At 32.7% G+C, this 20486-nt stretch overlaps 1 protein-coding gene across 1 annotated transcript; it reads right to left on the minus strand.

The window, feature by feature from the left end:
- Positions 1-5841: 5841 nt before the first annotated feature.
- Positions 5842-19642, minus strand: LOC149565974 (peroxidase-like). The gene is made up of 3 exons (XM_089816418.1): positions 19596-19642; positions 6023-6191; positions 5842-5922 (listed from the first exon to the last, which is right to left on the minus strand). Exons 1-3 carry the CDS (start codon positions 19640-19642, stop codon positions 5842-5844), a joined length of 297 nt encoding a protein of 98 aa, XP_089672544.1.
- Between the last annotated feature and the right edge of the window lie 844 nt (positions 19643-20486).

Below are 20486 nucleotides of genomic sequence, written 5' to 3' on the forward strand. Positions count from 1 at the left end.
GTAAACTTTTGAATTGATTTTGATAAATTGTGATGTTTTAATTTCCTTAATAAGTGTTTTTAAAATATATATTTTATTATATTGATATCATTTAATAATATCAAGTTGTGTGGTTAAAAAAAAAGTATTTCACAATTCAATTTAATAATAGTTTTTAGTAGATACATTAAAAGTAATATAATAAATACTTTCATCTACAACTCCTTTCCATTTCTTGTTATTATTTTAAATAAATATCAAAAGACACCATATGATAATTATTATAGTATAAGTTTTTTTTTACTTTAAAAATATTTTCTTAAAATATTTTTAATAAGACTATAGTATTCGAATAATAAATAATAAATTATTTTCATTTTAAAAAAGAGTTCTTTTAATTAATTTTAATAAAGCTTAAAAGCAACTCTACATGTAGTTATAAATAAGTTTTGAATTAATAGAAATCTTTATATGGTTGTCAAATAATTTATTTAAAGTATAATAATACATTAAGGTTATAATCTTAACACAATGTGTAATATATTTTTAAAATTTTGAAAGGCTTTGTGAAATTAAATGAGAGAAGTATCATCATAAATTATAATTATAATTATAAATAATTCTATGTTAAATATATCTATTAAGACTTACTATTGCTAAATAGTAATAATAAAGCAAAAAAATAATTTCTCAAAAGTGAAATATAAAATATCACTCTCAAATTTTTTTACAATTGAAAAATATGAACATAGATAGATTGAGAATAAGTTTTTTAGAAAGTGAGTGACTAGGTTAATTGTAATTTTCCATTAGCTCTCAACTTTTTTTACAATTGAAAAATATGAACATAGATAGATTGAGAATAAGTATTTTAGAAATTAAGTAACTAGGTTAATTATAATTTTTCATTAGCTCTCAACTTTTTTTACAATTGAAAATATGAACATAGATAGATTGAGAATAAGTTTTTTAGAAAGTAAGTAACTAGGTTAATTGTAATTTTTCATTAGCTCTCAACTTTTTTTACAATTGAAAATATGAACATAGATAGATTGAGAATAAGTTTTTTAGAAAGTGAGGAAGTAACTAGGTTAATCGTAATTTTTCATTAGCTCTCAACTTTTTTGACAATTGAAAAATATGAACATAGATAGATTGAGAATAAGTTTTTTTTAGAAAGTGAGGAAGTAACTAGGTTAATTGTAATTTTTCATTGAAGTGGGGAAGTAACTAACACAGTGTAACAATAAGGTGTACATAATGTCATGACATGAGATGTGCATATAAACAATAATGATTAGGGTGCAACATAGAAGATAATAATAATTTTTTTAATATAAATTAAATGATAAAGTATGTCTATTAAAACTATTATTAAATTGAATGAAATTAAATATTTTTATTTCTACAATTTTATATAATAAATGATATTAATGTAGTAAAATAAATGTTTAAAACATACTTGTTATCAAGATTAAAATAACACAAATCACCAAAATAAATTCAAAATTTAACTTATTTAATATATTCATTTGAATTTTTTCAATAAAATATTATTTAATATATATTCGTTTGAATTTTTTACTTGAAATTATATATTAAACAATATTTTCTTGAACTCAAAATAATTTATTATTTATTCTTCATATACTATAATTTTATTAAAAGTATTTTAAGAAAATATTTTTAAACTAAAAAAATACTTATACTATAATCTTTGTCATATGGTGTCTTTTGATATTTATTTAAAATAATAAAAAGAAATGGAAAGGAGATGTAGATGAAAGTATTTATTAGATTGTTAAATATCTACTAAAATCTATTATTAAATTGAATTATGAATTTTTTTTAAAAATCACACAACTTGATATATTAAATGATATCAATGTAATAAAAAAATTTCTAAAAATACTTATAAACAAAATTAAAACATCACAATTTATCAAAATAAATTCAAAATTTTACTTATTAAATATATATATTTAGATTTTTTCAATAAATATTATACAATATATTAATAAACTTAATTAAAAAATAAAACTAGCTACTAAAAATTAATTTTAGGTAAGTATTATTTAAGTACTGTTGCTCATAACTTTTACCAAAGCAGACAACTTTTAAGCAGAAATCAAATATGTCACCAAACGGCTTTGGTAATCGCGTTTGTTACGGTGAAGTACAGAGCATGTTAAAATTAACATAGGATGACATGCATATATAAATAAACTCGTTAATGGGCTCGGCCCGGTGCAAATATGTTGCACCGTAGCCGGTGCCTTGTCAGTCTCCTTGTTTTGATTTTACGGGTAGCCTACCATGTAATGTTTGTCAACGAGGCAGCTATGGTTGTCGATGTCACTTTAAAGCAGCACATGCACAAATGCGAAAAATAGAGCATTAGCAAGGAAATATACGCGAACATTCTGTCCGCACATTTTGGGTTCTTCCTCATAATTCCACGCTTTTCGGTTTGAGGTGACTGATTCAAAAAGCTTCTACATCTTTTTGAAAGCACCACCGCCTGTCGTCTTCCCCATCTTCTGCCCGTGCCCATCGATACAATGAATGCTTCTTTACGTATATGATTAGAATTTATTTTTCTTACTATGTACTTTTCTATATGGATTGTTTAGGCCTTCGGAGCATCCAATATATAAATCATATTATTATTATCGAAATATTGGAATCGATATGAATTTGAATGAAATTATCGTTTAGATAGATTTATTTGGTTTCTTCTAATTTCCCTTTTATCTACCCTTTTCTAGATTTTGATAATTATATTTTACTTTTGTTGTTTTATCTTATAATCATTTAATAATAACAATTAACACAATATATTTTATTGTACTATTGATTTCTATTAATAACTATAGTTCTAACATATATTTCAATCATCTTATGATTATGTATATTTTAAATTTTTAGTATGTTAGTCAGCCTATAAATAGTAGTAGTATTTGTGTAGGGTTTTTTGATATTAAGAAAAGGGGTAAGATGAGAATGTGTTGCAAGTGTCTTCATGTTGTTTTGGAGCTTGTATTGATTGACGTAGCCATTTCCATAATTTTTCTATAATATAATTTTTTAATTAAAATAAAAAATAAAAAATAAAAAATTGCAAGTTGCACTTGATTTCAATAAATTCTCATTTATAATGCATGAATACATTGTTCAATTTAGTGAAAAAACCAAATGGAAGAATCCACTTATATATATCTTATCACCATCTTAATAACAATATTATGAGATTCAAACAAGTAGGCATTATAGCTAACTTTGTGCACCCACAAATCTTAAATGGTACATTATGTTTCAATGAATATTTTATTTCAACTCAATTTGTTAAACCTATTATTTTGACTTTTACATAGTAAAGATAAATTTAGTAAAAAAGTAATCATTTTAAAGTTTTTGTCTAGTCTATGTTGTTCTATTACCTATATTCTTTAAGAATACAAAAAGTTGTAAATTTGATCCAATACTTTTATAAAAATTACAATATAATCTTGCACTATTGCTACCAATAGTCTTGCACAATTGATCTAATTACTAACAGAAAATCTAAAAATAAAAATGTAATATTAAGTAAAACAATGATTTTCAAATATACTTTTAATTTGTACAACTTAATACATATTAATTGAAATATAAATAGTGGTGGCACACATCCCCTACTTCTCAAATAAAATTTAAATCAATGCTTTTATTGTTATTGTTATTATTATGTTATACAAATAATATTTTTGTTCATCCCATTGTAGAATGATAACGAGAAAAAGATTCAAATAACATTACATTAAATCTGAACCAACTACATTGTGTAATAAAATAAAATAAGTCCTTGTCGATCCAAGCAGTCCATCCCTACCTTCCATCCCCACATTGATTTAGTAAAAGTAAACCCTAGAGTCATTTGTGAGCGCTGATTGCTAGCCCCAAAAATTCCAAGAATAAATTTGATGTCCTGTGGCCGTGACTATAATGTTTTCTTAACCAAGTTCTCTAGAGGATTGTATCAAGTAAATGGGAGAAAGGGGGTTTACCATAATCATATACACACTTAGAGGTTTGCCTTAACATTTGTTAAACGAATAAAACTAGAAAATCTACCACACACGTACCACACGCACTCCATAAATTAATGCAACAATTTAGGCCTTGATCCGGTTAGTCGGTTAGCTTCTCAACAACCTAACTTTCTACACAATACCCAGTCAATTGATTCTGCTGTCAAGTAATATTTCGCCTGTCTTTTGCCAACAATCGCCTACTTTTGATTTCGTATACGCAGAACGCTTTGATAGTCAAAAAGCTATACATCGATGTTTGGGAAAGGAGACGACCCTAAATTATGCAAATAGCGATGGTCAATATTTAAGAAGCTTGATCACCCATTTTGGCCTGCGTGAAAGCTAATAACGTCTATCCGGCTCATTTGGTCAAAAAAATAAAATTTAGATAAGAATAATTTAAATACTTTTTATTTTAATTTGATGCTCTAGACTTCAAATTAAATGTGTTCTTATCACATAGGATGATTATAATTTAATAATTAAGTTAATTGACAGATAATTGTATATTATTTCTTAAATATATTAAATAATATTTGTAACTTAATTTATAAAATATGTGGTTGATTGAATTAGAGTTGTCTACTTATATATTAGATTTCGTTTTTCCTGTTTTCACTCTTGCTTGTAGTTTCGATCACTGATTTTGATCCAGAACATTAGAAACTCGATCAAATCCAAAAGTACTATATAATTTCTTATTCGAAATACAATAACAACTACATTGTTATCATTTCCCCGCGCAGATCATTTAGCCTCCTTGCAGCGGGCTACTAAAATGATTCTTTCAGTCGGAGAACCATATCCTTACATTATTTGTCTATATAGATTACTACAAACCCTCAACTAATTTCATAGTAATATAGAACGCTGGAACATTAAAATCGCGAAACTATTAGTTAGGCTTCCTGCAATTCTTCTGGATCCCTCCATTGCTACCAGTCAGAGGCTTAATGCTCCCCATCTTTATCATGGCGGCTGCGAAATCATTAAAGAAGGCATTGTTGTTGATGCTGTGTGTTTTAACCAAAGAAACCGTACATCCTCCATTAAAAAGCTGCTGATGAGTGTAAAAGTCCTTTCTGGCTTTGGAGATTTTTGTAGTTGTTATTTTCGAATACAGTGGGAGTCTGGAGATCTAAAGGAGAGATATTGTTGTCACCGCCACTCCTGGGACATTTTGCTTGTAAAGAAGTAGAATAAGTCTTCATTGTGTTAGATTCATTGTATATACGAGCTCTGAAATTGGCGCATCTAGCCTGACCGATTGTGTGAGCTCCTACAAAAATAGGAAAAGAAATAAAATATTTAGCGGTTTTAGTCGCTGGCATAAGAATTGAAAATAAGAATAAAAATTTGGGATTGGAATGGGAATGGAGAATAGGAATAGAAAATGGTAATTCCAGTTCAGGTGTGATTCAATTGAGAATATGTTAATCTTTTGTTTTGTTGTAAAAAATTAGAATTGGAATAAGATTAAGTTTATATTTTTTATTTTTTCCTTAGTTTTAATTTATTATTTTTTAGTTTTTTAAAAATAAATATAAAGAAAATGTATTTTTATTTTGTTTTATTCATTTGTTTTTTAGCATTGAAACATTGAGCAACGTTATGTTTAAACTCTACTATTGGATTTATATTACCCATTTCCTGTTCATATATAACAATTTATTTTATTTTTCTTTTGAAAAGTACCAAAAATATCCATTGTATCTGAAACGGTTAGCTAATCCCAACTTATTTAGATTTGTTTACCACTAAATAAAAATCATCTGCTTTATGATTATTATTATTTTTCATTAATCCTATCAACGACTATTTTATTGGAATCCCTTCTTCCCAATGGAACAGTCCAAGAAGGACCTCCCAACTAAAAGACAACAACAATATTGATCACGCTGTGAATCTAGGACGAGATCTTGAAGGTATGCGCAGCAAATGAAGAATAGAAGGATTTAGATATGGCTTACTTCTACAACTGAATCACGAGCAGCAATTGTTAAAATATCAGCACATGAAATCACTCCACTGCAAACTTTCTCGACTTGGGTTTTGATGTCGTCTATCACTTCGAATCCTCTTGCTGAATTAAGATTTGGAACTGCAGTCTTTTCACCAGTTAAACTTGACGAGTCATCCCTGTTTTGCAAGGAAAGCATTCAATTTGTTTATTTGAGTTGAACTGAAAGAGATGATATCTAGCGATCTATTGTCATGATTATGTATAGTACTCTTAAAATTCATGATGATCAAAGTGCTAATCCATTAAATCGCTACATCATTTTCATTAACTATAGAAATAGAAACAATGCTAGGAAATAAATTCAAAATCCCATATAAGAATAATAATATTCATTTCTCTAAAAGGTCAATCATAACCATACTAGAGTAATTTACCTTTGGATGACTTGGCATATTCTCAATATAATCAAACTACTTCACGTCTATACATCTACAATGTCAAGGGTATTCCAGTTCTCCTCTGTATGCGTATGAATGCTATAGGATTTAATGCTTAATTTAAACAACGAACATCACCAATGCCCAAGAAGATGCTACAGATGGATATTCTATATTTAAATGTTCACAAGAGTCATATGTGATCACATGTTTTATAAATAGACTAAATTTTCTGTAATTTGTATAGGAAGGTCATGAATATGCAAGGACTAGGCAAAGTCGATATTGTGTTCAGGCATGTCAATGAGTTCTGCAAGGATTTAGTTATTTGTATAAGAAAGCGAGTAGAAAATAGGAAAGCAACTCCTCTTTCATACTTGCTGGAGAGAGGACCAGATATGAATGCTTTCATTCAGTCCAAAAACCCACCAGGATTTAATACCTCCTATGGCACATAGTCAATTCCCTTTGATAAAAATAGTTTACAGATAATAAAATTTTATTTTTACTTGTAGCTTAGAGGGCTAACATGGATCTAGTACAGTTTAGAAGAAAATATTCAATAACTACAAGCCTTAGCGATGGAAATACCAATATTCGTGCACCCATGTCAAACCTCAGCACAAGTACATAGTCTCTTTGATGTTATGTTCACCTATTTTGTGCTCCTTAATATACACCAAAATAATATGTGCTTGATGTATGGCTTGTCTCCATAGACAATTAGATTGTAGGCATCTCAGATCATTATGGACATAAACTAGGCCGCAACCGTGGCATCAATTATTGATCTGCTTCGATACCACATATTGGAGAGAAATGATGAAAAATTGGTGATTTATTATTGACCATTAGATTCAATATATTAATCCAAAAGAAAATTATTAATTCATAACTGATAACTTCTTATTGGAAGGAAGAGCAGATATTAATGTATTATGCATGATATGAATGTTTGCATTTGTATCTAGCAGCTTATTTTAAAGTTTTCATTTTGACTATGAAGTGATTGCTGTATACTATGCTAATTTATGGGACAATAGATATATCTTGATTCTATGCTTACATCTTTGTGTCCAAGAAAGTTTGTGATTAAATAATGAAATGATCTTGTACATTATCCTTAGTTTAGATTTTTTCTTCTCTTCTATGCTCCTATTCATTGAGATTAGGCTCCTCAATTTCAGAGACTATTCTCTAAGTACTAGAAATTTCAATCCCACAATACTAAGACTTTTCATAATGTTGATTATCATTCAAGGTGTAAAATTTTAAGATTAGCACTTACCACTAACACTTCTTAAATATCTATAAACCTTTACTTTGGGCTTAGATTCCATGCTTATGATTCATCTTATAAATCTCTCATCTTTTGTAATTTTTTCTTCAAGATTTCTATCATTGATTTGGGGTTTCTCTTCTTATTCTTCTTCTTCTACATCAATACCTTCATACTCCACTAGACTTATTCTTTTTCCCCTTTATATGACAATTCTACCATAATTTCTAATATCCTCTCAAGCATTCCTTCTTCATTTGATACTACTATGATGAAAATCTTATAGATTTTACAATAACGAAACACAGAGAGAGAGAGAGAGAGAGAGAGTATCAATTAAATAATTATTGGAAGTTTAGGTTTCAAATAGAAATTTAACTTGAAAAAAAAGACTCCACGGGATTAGAAAAGATAGAAAATATTTAAGAACAATAGGGAAACAATGAAAATAAAAATTATACCAATATATATGAACTTGTTATAATAGGAATTTCATGTATATATGATTTTCCTAGAAATAATTGGTAAAAGCAAAAAGCTATGTCACTCTTTTATGAAGGAAAAGGCTAAGAAGAGCACAATTGTTCAACTTCAAAGACATAAAAATGTTATTATTATTTAGAATTTGAAAATGAAGTTTATGATTATTAATTTTAATGATTATTTGGAAAAGGAATTGATATATTTTCCTAAGTTTTAAGGATGATTTTTTATTTGCTAAAAAATAGGTGTCTAGTTTGTTGATCTCATGTTAGTTTTGACAAGTGAGTGTCAACAGACTTAAGCTACTTACTCAATTCATGCCGAACTAGTAATGCATGCCGAGCACAACATGTAAATATTAGACCATGCTGAGTTGCAATGAATGCCAAATCACTTATATGCTGAGTCACTCAAGTGTCGAGAAAATAGTATATGCCAAGTGACATAGAAGTTGAGTAGATAGACCATGCCAAGTGATTTAGGAGTTGAGTAAATAGTTGATATCAAGCAATATAGGTGTTGAGTCACAGTATAAATATTAGTGCATGTCGAGCATCAAAAACTTCATATGTCAAATAAGATAGCTTTGACATATTTGTTTCTAATGGCACAAATAACTATGTAAACCATTTTTGAGCTGACTTTAAGATTATATTTCGATATTTTAGAGATGAGTATGAATCTCTATTTGGATTATGTATGAAATTACATGCATCCAATTAGAAAATGGAAAGGATTAAGTAGCAAAATGGATGAATCTCAATTATAGATTCATATCTAACCCTAAGCCACCAAAGTCTTCTTAAGGAGGACAAAACCCTAAACTTTTATAGAGAGTGAGTAAGGAATTGAAGGAGAAAAAGAAAATGGTTTGTATGCAAAAATAGAGTATTCATGGTAACTTAGAAGAAAGAGTGAATTGTAGAATTAGTTAGAGAAGAACAAAGGATAAAGCAAAGGATACAACATTGAGACATCTGATCAAGAAGGATCAAGAAGACATTGTTTAGAGGTGATCTATTATCAAGCAAGAAAGTGCTAGCCACAAGATCTATGCTGAGACATTTTAACAGGTGATTTCAGTCAAATCTCTTAAGTAGAGTAGTCCTAACAAGCTATATGAAATCCTTTAATAGGGTGCTTACCTAGTTGTAAGTTGAAGTCCTCTAATAAGGCACACTTCTAATAGGGTATTGAAATCCTCTAACAAGGTGAGACCTAATAGTCTTTGTAAGCCTTTAACAAGGTAGACCTTTCGCATGGTAGATCATGTTTCATGGTCAAAACATTGTAACCTTTATTTGATATGCTTTATTGCTGCAATAGTGAACATTTATGGGTGTCATCCCCACTCGAATTTGACCTTCTTACTTGGAGGGTTTCTGGGTAATCATATCTAGTATTATATGTGTGAATGTTTACATGATTTAGATGCATATGCTTTACATGTTATTTTAGTTTATCTATTGAATGTATCAGATGGATATATGGTGAAAGTTTTATGGATCCAAGTTTGAACTATTGATTCAACCCACCCCCCATAAGTTCACCTTTCCTATTGTAATTCCAACAATTGGTATCAGAGCTAAGTTCTCAAAAGGAGAAGCTTTGTAGCTTTGAGGAAAGATTTTGAAATGGAAGTTTACAAATTGGGAAATATTATTAAGAATCAAGGAATTGAGATCCAACTCATTCTACATCAATTGGATGAAGCAAGAGAAAAATTAAAGAAGTCCTTGAAGAGAAGGAAAGAAATTGCAATTGTAGAAAATGGCACACAATACAACGAGATTGACATTACCAAGCTATTTGCCAATGGTGACTTCAATGAAGTTGATTTAGCAATTGGAGATCTGATAAAAGAGAATAGAATACAAGATGAGAAAATTAGAAATCTCAAGCTAGAGCAATAATCTCAAGCCATGCTGTTATGTGAGGTAACTGAACAAAAGAAGAAAGCTATGGAAGACAAAGTCATGATTGAAGAAGAAAAAAGAATCTTGAACAAAAAACTAGAAGAGAAGTCAATAGAGCTAACCAAGATCTCCAACATACAATTGGATACTCCAGGTCAATTGATGAGTGCCAACTTTAAGTTAAATGTTAGGGACATTGAGATAACTACATTGAGGCTGCAAAATGAACAATTGCATGATGATCTATAAAGAGAAAAGGAATTTTCTGAAAGTTTCAACAAGCTAAATGAAGCCATCAAATACTTTGAGCAATTATTTAGATCTCCTAAATCCAAGAATGATACATCAGGATTGAGATACACAAGCACTAAAGAAGGAGAATCGTCCAAAAGTGTAGAAGAAAGGAACATTAAAGGTAAGAACTCCAAACCTACTTGTCATAATTGTGGTAAGAAAGGACATATTGCTAATGTGTGTAGGAGCAAGGTTACAAACTAGAATGTCAAGCCTAAGAATATGACTAGTTGTCATGAGTGCAACAAGAAATGTCATCAAGCACATGAATGTAGAAACAAGACCATGCATACACAAAGATTTGAAGGATATGTTAGAAGTATGGACACAGATCTTTTGAATGCAAATCCAAATACATGTGTTCATCAAACAAACAAGCAAAGGTAAGAAATAATAGAAACTCTTATAACTAGGATTATAATTCTAAATATAGCTATCATTACTGTCAAGAATATGGACATACTCATGAGAATTATATTAGGACACACTTCAGAGGTAACTAGTGAAGGTGGTTAAGTCAAACTACATGTTTGAATTGTTTAAAAACTAGTCATATCAGTAGGTATTGTGCAACAGAGTCCAAGGCACCAAGTTGGGAATTTGATAAAGGAAAAGTCAAGTCGAACATTGAACACATCAAAGAAGAGATGAATAAGACATGAAAAAAGAAAGATGTTTGTAACATATCAAATAGAGAAGGGATCACTTCACCCAATGGGTCAAGTGATCACACTTCATCAAATTAGGCAAACAAAAGGTATGTGGGACTGATATTTGAAAGTTATATCATACATCAGTTCCAAAAAGGTTCTAGTATGAAAAAGATTATATTAGCATGAACAAAGATGCAAGAAGTTGTCAAAAATTAAAACAAATCTTTAAGTTTTTCATGTTGATGCCGAGTACAAAGAGTTTCCTATATATGTCGAGTGGAATGTTAGAAGATGTTGAGATATCAAACTAAGTAGTTGATGTTGAGCTTGCAATGGTTGTTCAGCAATGGAAATATCAACAAATGTCAAGTGAACCTAAAACTGGTTATTGCTGAGCTTACAACTGTGTAAGCACTTAGCATTAAATGCAAGGTTTTCAAAGGGTATATGATTGATTTTAACTCATTTTTCATCATTTCAAAATTGAGAAAGAGCAAGAAGACTAAGAGGTGATCAAGAAATTCTTTAGAAGTGATTGTAGAAGATTTGTGCAGCGATTCATCACCATTCCATCTGATCTTGCAAGGTATTTATCAAGAGTCAAGCTATGCAATTTAAGTTTTCATAAACTCTAGTTTAATAAAATGGAATCAAGTTTGAAAAATGTTGAAGGGAAGGAAGTTTTAAATGTTTAGCTAGTTAGTAATAAAGTTAAGCAGCTTGTATTTAAAGCCATTCCTAACATCACATATAAACAAGATCCTTCCAGTGCATTGTCTATGATCTTGCCAAATGTAATAATGGTACAAGATGTGAGGAAATGCTACAATTGCAAGATAGGAAGAATTGGTGCCATGGATATTAGAGAGGCATACAAAAAACTTTTTGAAAATGGTTTTTTGAAGGAAGAATATAAAATTGTTGAGAAAATAGGGTTTAACATGAACCCTAGATTTTCCAAATGTATTCAAAACAGAGTGGGTACGAATTGTGCTGAGCTAAATTCATGATGGTTCCTTATGGCTAGATAATAAACAAATCAAAATTGACGAGAGAATAATTCATAGGGTTATTGGCTACCCAACCCTAGATCGTCCCAAGACACTTAGAAGTGATTCCAAGAAAATGGTTGAAAAGAATATTGGAGCAGTCTGGAATAAGATATGTATGACAATAGATACAACCAATGATCCTCTTATTAACCTTTTTGTAAGGGTAATATCACATAAGTTCTATCAATCTACTAGATTGAATAGTGTACCCTATATAGTTGTGGATGTTGCTTATAAGATCGTTAAGAAAGATCATACATATGATCTAGTAGAACTTTAATTGAGAAAAATTATGGAGAACCTTGGAGAAATAAGGAAAATCAAGAATGCACAATGCAAGTTTGGTTTAATATTGATTTTCATATTATTTTATGTATAAAAAACATTTCCCTCATTTGGAATAGAAGGATGGAAGACTAACAGATTAGTTGTAGTATGGATTGGTGAATACATTGAGTAGCTAGGAGAAAACTTTGAAACAAGCATGACTCAATGAAGTAGAGACTCAGAATACTAGTATCCTTAGTTGAAAAGTACTATGATGATTTTTTTTTCTTGTGGATGTTGATTACACATTTGTACAAGTTGCTACACCAAGGGTGAGATGGTTGAGACCCTTAGGACATGAGGTAAATGTAGATAAAGCCTTAGAAACAATAACAACCCTACTTGTAAAAGAAGTAGACAAGACTGCAAAAGTTTTTGGAAACTATGAGATGGTAAAGTCTAAGATTACCATGAATTTTAAGACTACCTCTACCATGAAGAAAAATAAAAAGATAGTAAAGAATTTGAAAGAAAAATTTGGAGAGGTTGTTGAGGAGGAATAGGAAGAAGAAGAAGAGGATGAAGAGGAAGAACAAAATCAAGATGGAGAACATCTAGCATTAAGATAGGGCATGGGAGAAGAAAAAGAAGAGGAGGAGACTAAAGGTGCCGAGAGAGAAGAAGCGAAGGAAGTACCCACTCTTGTCGAGCAAAAGAAAAGGAAGGCAAAGGCATAGCCAGTAGAAAGGACTAAAAAACTTGCTAAACCAAGACAACTAAGGCCCATTGCACCTACAACTAGAGCCAACACAAGTGCTACAACACAAAAGGCTAGATAATATAAAAAGAAAACAAAGCAAGGAGGATAGGAGTAGAAAAGATAGAGAAAGAAGTATGTGGCTCAACTAGATTCTGATGAAGAGAAGACAGAATTAGATGACAACAGCCAATTCAAGGTGTTGAATCACAATCCTCTCTTAGAGTATGAGAATCTTTGTGAAAATGTTAAAAACAATGCAAATCTTTCAAGTTTTAATCATGTTGAGTTTGATAAATTGGGAAAAGTGGAGAAGAACCAAGTGGAAGAGGCATTATATGCCATGATTTCAAAGTTTAAGATAACACCACTAGAATTTTCCAAATCAATAGCTAAAAATCTATATGATATTGTTGAGAAAAAATGGCATTATTGTGTAAATTTGGAAATACAAATCAAGGAGACAACATTGGCCCAAGTAATTCTTGAGTTGACTAAGGGACAAATTGCTAAGGAAATAAAGAAATATGCAATTAGGTTCACACCTAAACACAGAGCCATTAGCTTTCTCCAAAATAATATTGAAGATGTTGTTAAGAAATCTACACAAATTTGGAAACTCATTTATGGGTTGGCCACTGTCAAGAAAGGCAAAACTAGTCCTATAGAGGTTAAGGATTATGATGAAGATGATGATGACAAAGAGGATGATGACAAAGATAACATAGGTGGAGGAGAGATAGATAAAAAAGAAGATGACAAGGCAACAACTGAGCTTGAGTAGCTAGAAGAATAGAGTGTGCATGACACACAATTGTCGAGTGTCAGTCCTCCCCATAACACAACCAAAATAACTAAAGCTATAACTATAAAGGATTTCTTTGATCCATCAGCTCACAACATCAATCCTCTTACTACAAAAGACTTTAAGAAGATCTTAGATCAATCTACATTGCAAGCCAAACTATGTAGCAATCCAATTTGGGTGAGTGTAAATGAGCTACAAGAGGTAGTAACTAATGTCACAAGGGAAAAGGTGAACCCACAAGAACCACCTTCCATCATCCCTCTAGCTACTTATATACAATCTTTGGTCTTCAAGATAGAAGTTATATCTACAAAGATTGATACAATTTTTAAGGTTGTTAATATTGAGAAGAAAGCAAAAGAAAAAGACACCACTGTAGGACAATAGATGGAACCAGGGTAGATAGATTCATTTGTACCTACAACACAAGAACAAGGTGCAAACTAGGTCATAGTGATAGAATATGGCAAGCCTAAAGAGACAGAACCAAAGGTGAAGGAACAAGTGGCCATGCAAGCATTGGTAGCCTTACCACCATCTAGCACTCCTTCCACAAAAACACTTCAGAAGATGACCACGGATGCTACTCCCTTGCAGATCTGAGTGCCAAGCCCAAGCTCATCAAAGTTTGAAAATGTAATACATTATGGAGACATAAGCCTTGAATAATAAATTATTATTCTAAAGTATGATTATGATACTATGACATTGAAACAAATAGGCATTTTACAACAAGTCTTAGAAAGGAAGAAGCATCAAGAAATGCTTAGGAGATAACATAGGTAGAAGCAAGCACTTTAAGATATTAAGGACATCTTTCTAGATGCATTTAGTCTACCAGCACCTGAAGAGATGAAGCCACTAATAGAAAAACTCACAAATATAGTGGAGAAGGTCAGTAATCAAGACCTTGATACAAATGCAATTTTTTTAGAATGGTTAGAAAAGAAGTTCCAAAATAGAGTAAATGAGAAAATATTAGGTGATAAAGTAGTAACTCAAGTTGCATTGGCAACCAAGGTTGAGGATGTGAAGAAGGTACTTGAGAACATATTCTCATTGTACACAAAACTATGCAATCCTACACTCTTTTTCCAAGAGACTAGAAGTCACATTCTGAGCCTGGAAAGTCAAATATCTATGTCAAGTGCAAGACTACCTACAAATCTAGCTAAGAGTGAGAAGCAGTTTAGGGCATTGCTTCAGACACAGAGTTAGTTAGTTGTCTTAACAATAGATGAGGCTAACATTAGAGCCAAATTGATAAGCATACAAGCTACCCTCACCCCATACATTGAGATATTGCACAAGGATCTAGGCTATGTTGAAACTCTACTAAAGAAAGACCCCATTATTTCTACTTTAGATGGTCTAGTACACCTTGTTGTCAAGCTTCCAATTCAAATAAAGTCATTGGATGTTGTGTGTCTGTAAATCTTTTTTGGAAAAACACACCATAGGTGTATAGCTTATTTAACATAAGTGTCAAAAAGGGGGAGAGAAATTAAAAGAGGGAGCATATAGTAGCAGGGCGAATAAAAAAAAGGAGAAAAGGGGTAGATATATATCTTTTTGGGGTAGAAAGGACAAAAAGAGAGAGAGATTTCAACTAAGGGAGAGCATATCTGTAACACATTGCATTGAAGTCAAAGTGTATTAGCAAAGACACATTTACTTAGAGGGAGTAGAGAATTTTGGTTATAGAACAGACACACTAACTTAGTGGGAGTTATCAAATTTTGAGGTATCTAAGTTATTACAATTTTTTTTGAAATTTTGAAATTTTGTATATATAAGATGAGTTATGGATATGTTATGCTTGAGAGAATATGGATGTTAATGTATACTCAAGTGTTTTTGACACTCATGTCAAAGGGGAAGATTGTTGTTCTCAGATTGGTTTTGACAAGTGGGTGTCAACACACTTAAGCTACTTACTCAATTTATGCCGAGCACAACATGTAACTACTAGACTGCCGAGCACAACATGTAAATATTAGACTATGTTGAGTTTTAATGATTGATAATTCAATCATACACCAAGTCACTCAAGTGTCAAGCAAGCAGTATATTCTAAATAATATAAAAGCTGAATAGATAGACCATGTCAGGTAATTCAAGAGCCAAGTAAATAGTGGATGTTGAGCAATACAAGTGTTGAGTCATAGTGGATGCTGAGAAATACAAGTGCCGAGTCATAGTATAAAGACTAGTGCATGACAAGCATCAAAAACTTCATATGCCAAGTAAGATAGTTTTGACATATTTTTTTGTAATGTCATAAACACCTATGTAAACCATTTTTGAGCCAACTTAATATTATATTTCAATATTTTGGAGATAAGGATGAATCTCTATCTAGATTCCCTATGCAATTACATGAAACCAATAAGAAAATGGGAAGGATTAAGCAGAAAAATGGATGAATCTCATCCATAGATTCATACCTAACCCTAAGCCACCAAAGTCTTCTTAAGGAGGATGAAACCCTAAACTTTTATAGAGAGTGAGTAAGGAATTGAAGGAGAAAAAGAGAATAGTTTGCATGCAAAAATAGAGCATTCATGGTGAATTAGAAGAAAGAGTGAATCGTAGAATCAATTAGAGAACAAAGGACAAAGGAAAGGATACAACATTGAGACATCTGATTGAGAAGGATCAAGAGGACATTGTTTAGAGGTGATTTGTTATCAGGCAAGCAAGTGCTAACTGCTAGATCTCTGCTGAGACATTTTAATAGGTGATTTTAGTCAAATCTCTTAAGTAGAGTAGTATTAACAGGATGTATGAAATCCTTTAACAGGGTGGTTACTTAGTTGTAAGTTGAAGTCCTCTAACAAGGCACACGTCTAACAAGGTGTTGAAATCCTCTAACAAGGTAACACCTAACAATCTTTGTAAGCCTTTAACAAGGCAAACCTTTCATAGGGTAGATCATGTTTCATAGTCAAAAGATTGTAACCTTCATTAGACACACTTTATTGCTATAGTAGTAAATATTTGTGGGTGTCATCCCCAGCCCAGTTTTACCTTCTCACTTGGAGGGTTTCTGTGTAATCATATTTGGTGTTATATGTGTGAATATTTTCATATCTACATGATTTAGATGCATATGCTTTACATGTTATTTTAGTTTATCTATTCAATATATGAGATGGATATATTTGAACTACTAATTCACCCCCCCACCCTCAAAGTTCACCTTTCAAATTGTAATTATGACATAGTTCCTACCACAAAATAATATGGAAATAAACTTTTTTCCCTTTGATCTCATATTATGTTATAGATGACATATATATCTAGATGTAACAATAATAAAAAATTTGGCTTTTGACCAATAGTTTGTCTTTTATAATAATTCAAATTTCAACTCACTTGAAATCGATAGTTTTCATCTCCCACCACATTTTTCAAAATAAATCTATTTGAATCAAAATAAAAAATTATGATATTCAACATACATTGGCGAGGGTCTCTTGCTTCATGTGAACTTCCAATTTTTTTGTGTATGACTCTTTGTCTGAGCTTCCCTCTTGTAGGCACCACTTGTCAAGCTGCAATTATTGTGGGAGCTTTTAGGTTAGGATATAATGGCTCTAGCCAGCGGTGAACCAGTTGTTTCTAGTTCTTTCGTTGTTGCTTTGGAATGCCATGGCACTACCTCAAAACAAATACCCATTCAAGTTTTTCCTGAAGGTCTTTCACAAGGTAATCCTAATATTATCCTTCCTTTACAAGAATTTGATGCTACTTGTGACTAGTTAGAACACCATACTTTGATAGGTTATTTTTTTAGTAGGACTCCTCCTGAAGCTATGCTCCGAGACTGGGTTAACAAATGTTGGACTCCTCATGGAGTCTACCTTGATGCTATGCAAAACCTTACCAAAGGTTTTTTTTATTTCACTTTGCTAACCTGTCGCAAGTAGACGTGGTCTTTAACAATGAACCTTGGTCTGTGCATTCCTCTCTGCTTTTTTTCCAAAAATGGTCCCGAGACTTCACAGTCTCAGATGATAAAAAGCTTAGGGTTCCTGTATGGGTCAAGTTTCCAGATCTTCCCTTGCCATGTTGGCCTTTCATTGAGTGCATTGCCAAAACCCTTGGCAAAGTTGTCACTAAGGAGCATGAGAAATTTTTTAATGCCCACCCATAGCGACGCATTTGCGTCGAAGTTGATCTTTCCAAGGATCTTAAGGATTATGTGGAAATCTAGATTAGAGATCAAACCTTCTCCCAGAAGGTGCTTTACTTGAATTTACCCAACACCTGTTATAGGTGCCAGTTTGCAGAACACAAGATCAAGGATTGCCCTCTAGCTATGCCTAGGGCCAAGCCCACACCTAAAGAAGAACCTGCCAAATAGGCCAAAGGAAAAAAGGAAGAATGGGTTATTGTTGGGTGCAAGGGCAAGAGTCCCTTGAATCCCTCATCCCCCAAGCCATCTTATAAGGCGATCGTCGTGGTTCCTCCTATTCCTATAGGATCATCTGCACCGGCTAGCATGGGGACACAAGTGGCTTCCACAATGCCTAATCTGAGGGTTTTCACAAGTTCCAAACCCTACTAGTACGTAGGGGATTACGGCGGTCGCCAAGGTTTTAGCCTTGGCTGGGGTTTGTGCTCCTATTGCAGTTTCTTCCATCGTGCCATCAGTTATAAGGAATTCTCGTAGTCCTCTTGGATGTGCGAAGAAACTAGAAGTGAAACAATAGGCTGTTAGGCTAGACAATCTCTCGTCTGACTTCCACTCGGTTTCTACCTTCTTGCACAATAGCTACTCCTCCCTTAAGGACGAGGATGATATGGAAGAGTTCTCATGAACTTCCTCTCCTAGAATGTTCAAGGTCTTTCTAACCTCTCCAGAAAATTCTATGTCCAAGATACCCGTCGTAGACTTGGTAATTTAGATTTTCTCTGCGTGCAAGAAGTCAAGATTTCTAGTTTCATGCTTTCTGCTGCGTGTCGCGTCATTTGGCAAGATGGCATTCTATTTTCCTCTCAGCATGAACCGAGCTGAGGTGGTGTAGTTACTCTCCTATCACCTTGCCTTCATTCTGCTATTATTTTGCACAGTTCTGACCCAACACATAGAATTATCTAGCTTTTCCTTTCCATTCACAATCATTCTTTTGGAGCCATTAATGTTTATGCCTCCAATGATGCTATGGAAAGGTCCCAGATGTGGGTTTGGCTAGCTTACAACTTGCCTCCTACTACTTGGGTCATGTGTGGGGACTTTAATATGGTTGAAGTTGCATCTGACAAATATGGTATTCTACCCCGTCGGTGGATAGCTGGGGAAAGAGAAGCTTGGTACTACATGCAAAATAAATTGGCCCTTTTTTATCCCAATACAAACTACCACCAAGGTAGTGGGGTTTGGCACACCTGGTCCAACTTTTGAGTTGGCTCTAACTGCATTTTAAAGCATTTTGATCATGCTATGATCTCTGCACAATCTTTTTTCTCTTTTTTTGAAGATCGAGATTTGTCTGTCATGCCCCTGACAGATGTGACATTATCTGACCACTATCCCGTTTATTTTGTCATTTCTTGGCAAACAGTTGTCCCCAAGGTGGCCAAGTCTCAGTTTTTCCTCAACAAGTCTATTTTTCTACATGCTTCTACCATCTCGCACATCCTACGTGTCTGGAATTCGGAGCCACATCCGCCATCCTAGCGGGGATGGATTCAATGGTGGAATGATGTTATTACTAGAACTGTGTAGTTTTTGCGCATCTATGGGCACTAGCTAGACATTTTCAAGAAATGCTCTTATGAAGCCAATACCCTTGCCCTCAAAAAAGCCTCTAAGGCCCTCACCTTCAACCCCTTTGATGTGGATTTGCAAATCAATCTTGCCAAGCTTCGTTGTGACAAGAAAATTGCTGACAACTATGTTGCCCATGGAGCTCAAATCAAGGTTTGTCTCCACTGGTTGGAGGTCGATGATAAAGCCTCGAAGGAGTTCTTTCAAGCTCTCTGGGCCCATCATACCAATGTTGGGATTAAAAAGATCAAACAGGGAATGACTATTCTATCCAATCTCCCTGACATCCTGCAACCATTTGTTCATCATTATGAGAATGTTTTTTCTTCATAGGGAAATTCGGTTGCTTAAGAGGAGGCTCTCAAAAAGTGTATCTCTATAACTCCAAACCGCCTTGCGGTTGAGCAATGTGCTTTCTATGAGAAACTTCTTTCCCTCAGAGACCTTAAAGAGGTAGTTTACTCCATGGCAAATGACAAGTCTCCTGGGTGTGATGGCTTTCCCTATGAATTTTACAAACACCTCTGGGAACAAATAGGTCCTGACCTAGACAAAGTCTATCTCGAAGCATATCATACTAAAAGCTTAGGAGCGATAATAAATAAAGGGAATATCAAATTCATACCTAAATCTGGTGATCCTGAGGACGTTTGCAATTGGAGGCCCATTACCCTTCTGAATGTGTCTTATAAGATCATTGCCAAGGTGCTCTCTCTCAAAATTAGGCACATGTTGCCTTTAATTGTGCG

Source organism: Cupressus sempervirens, chromosome 3 (genome assembly GCF_028749045.1).
Source record: "Cupressus sempervirens isolate cs-2001-9-10 chromosome 3, ASM2874904v1, whole genome shotgun sequence".
In the NCBI taxonomy this organism is placed as follows: domain Eukaryota; kingdom Viridiplantae; phylum Streptophyta; class Pinopsida; order Cupressales; family Cupressaceae; genus Cupressus; species Cupressus sempervirens.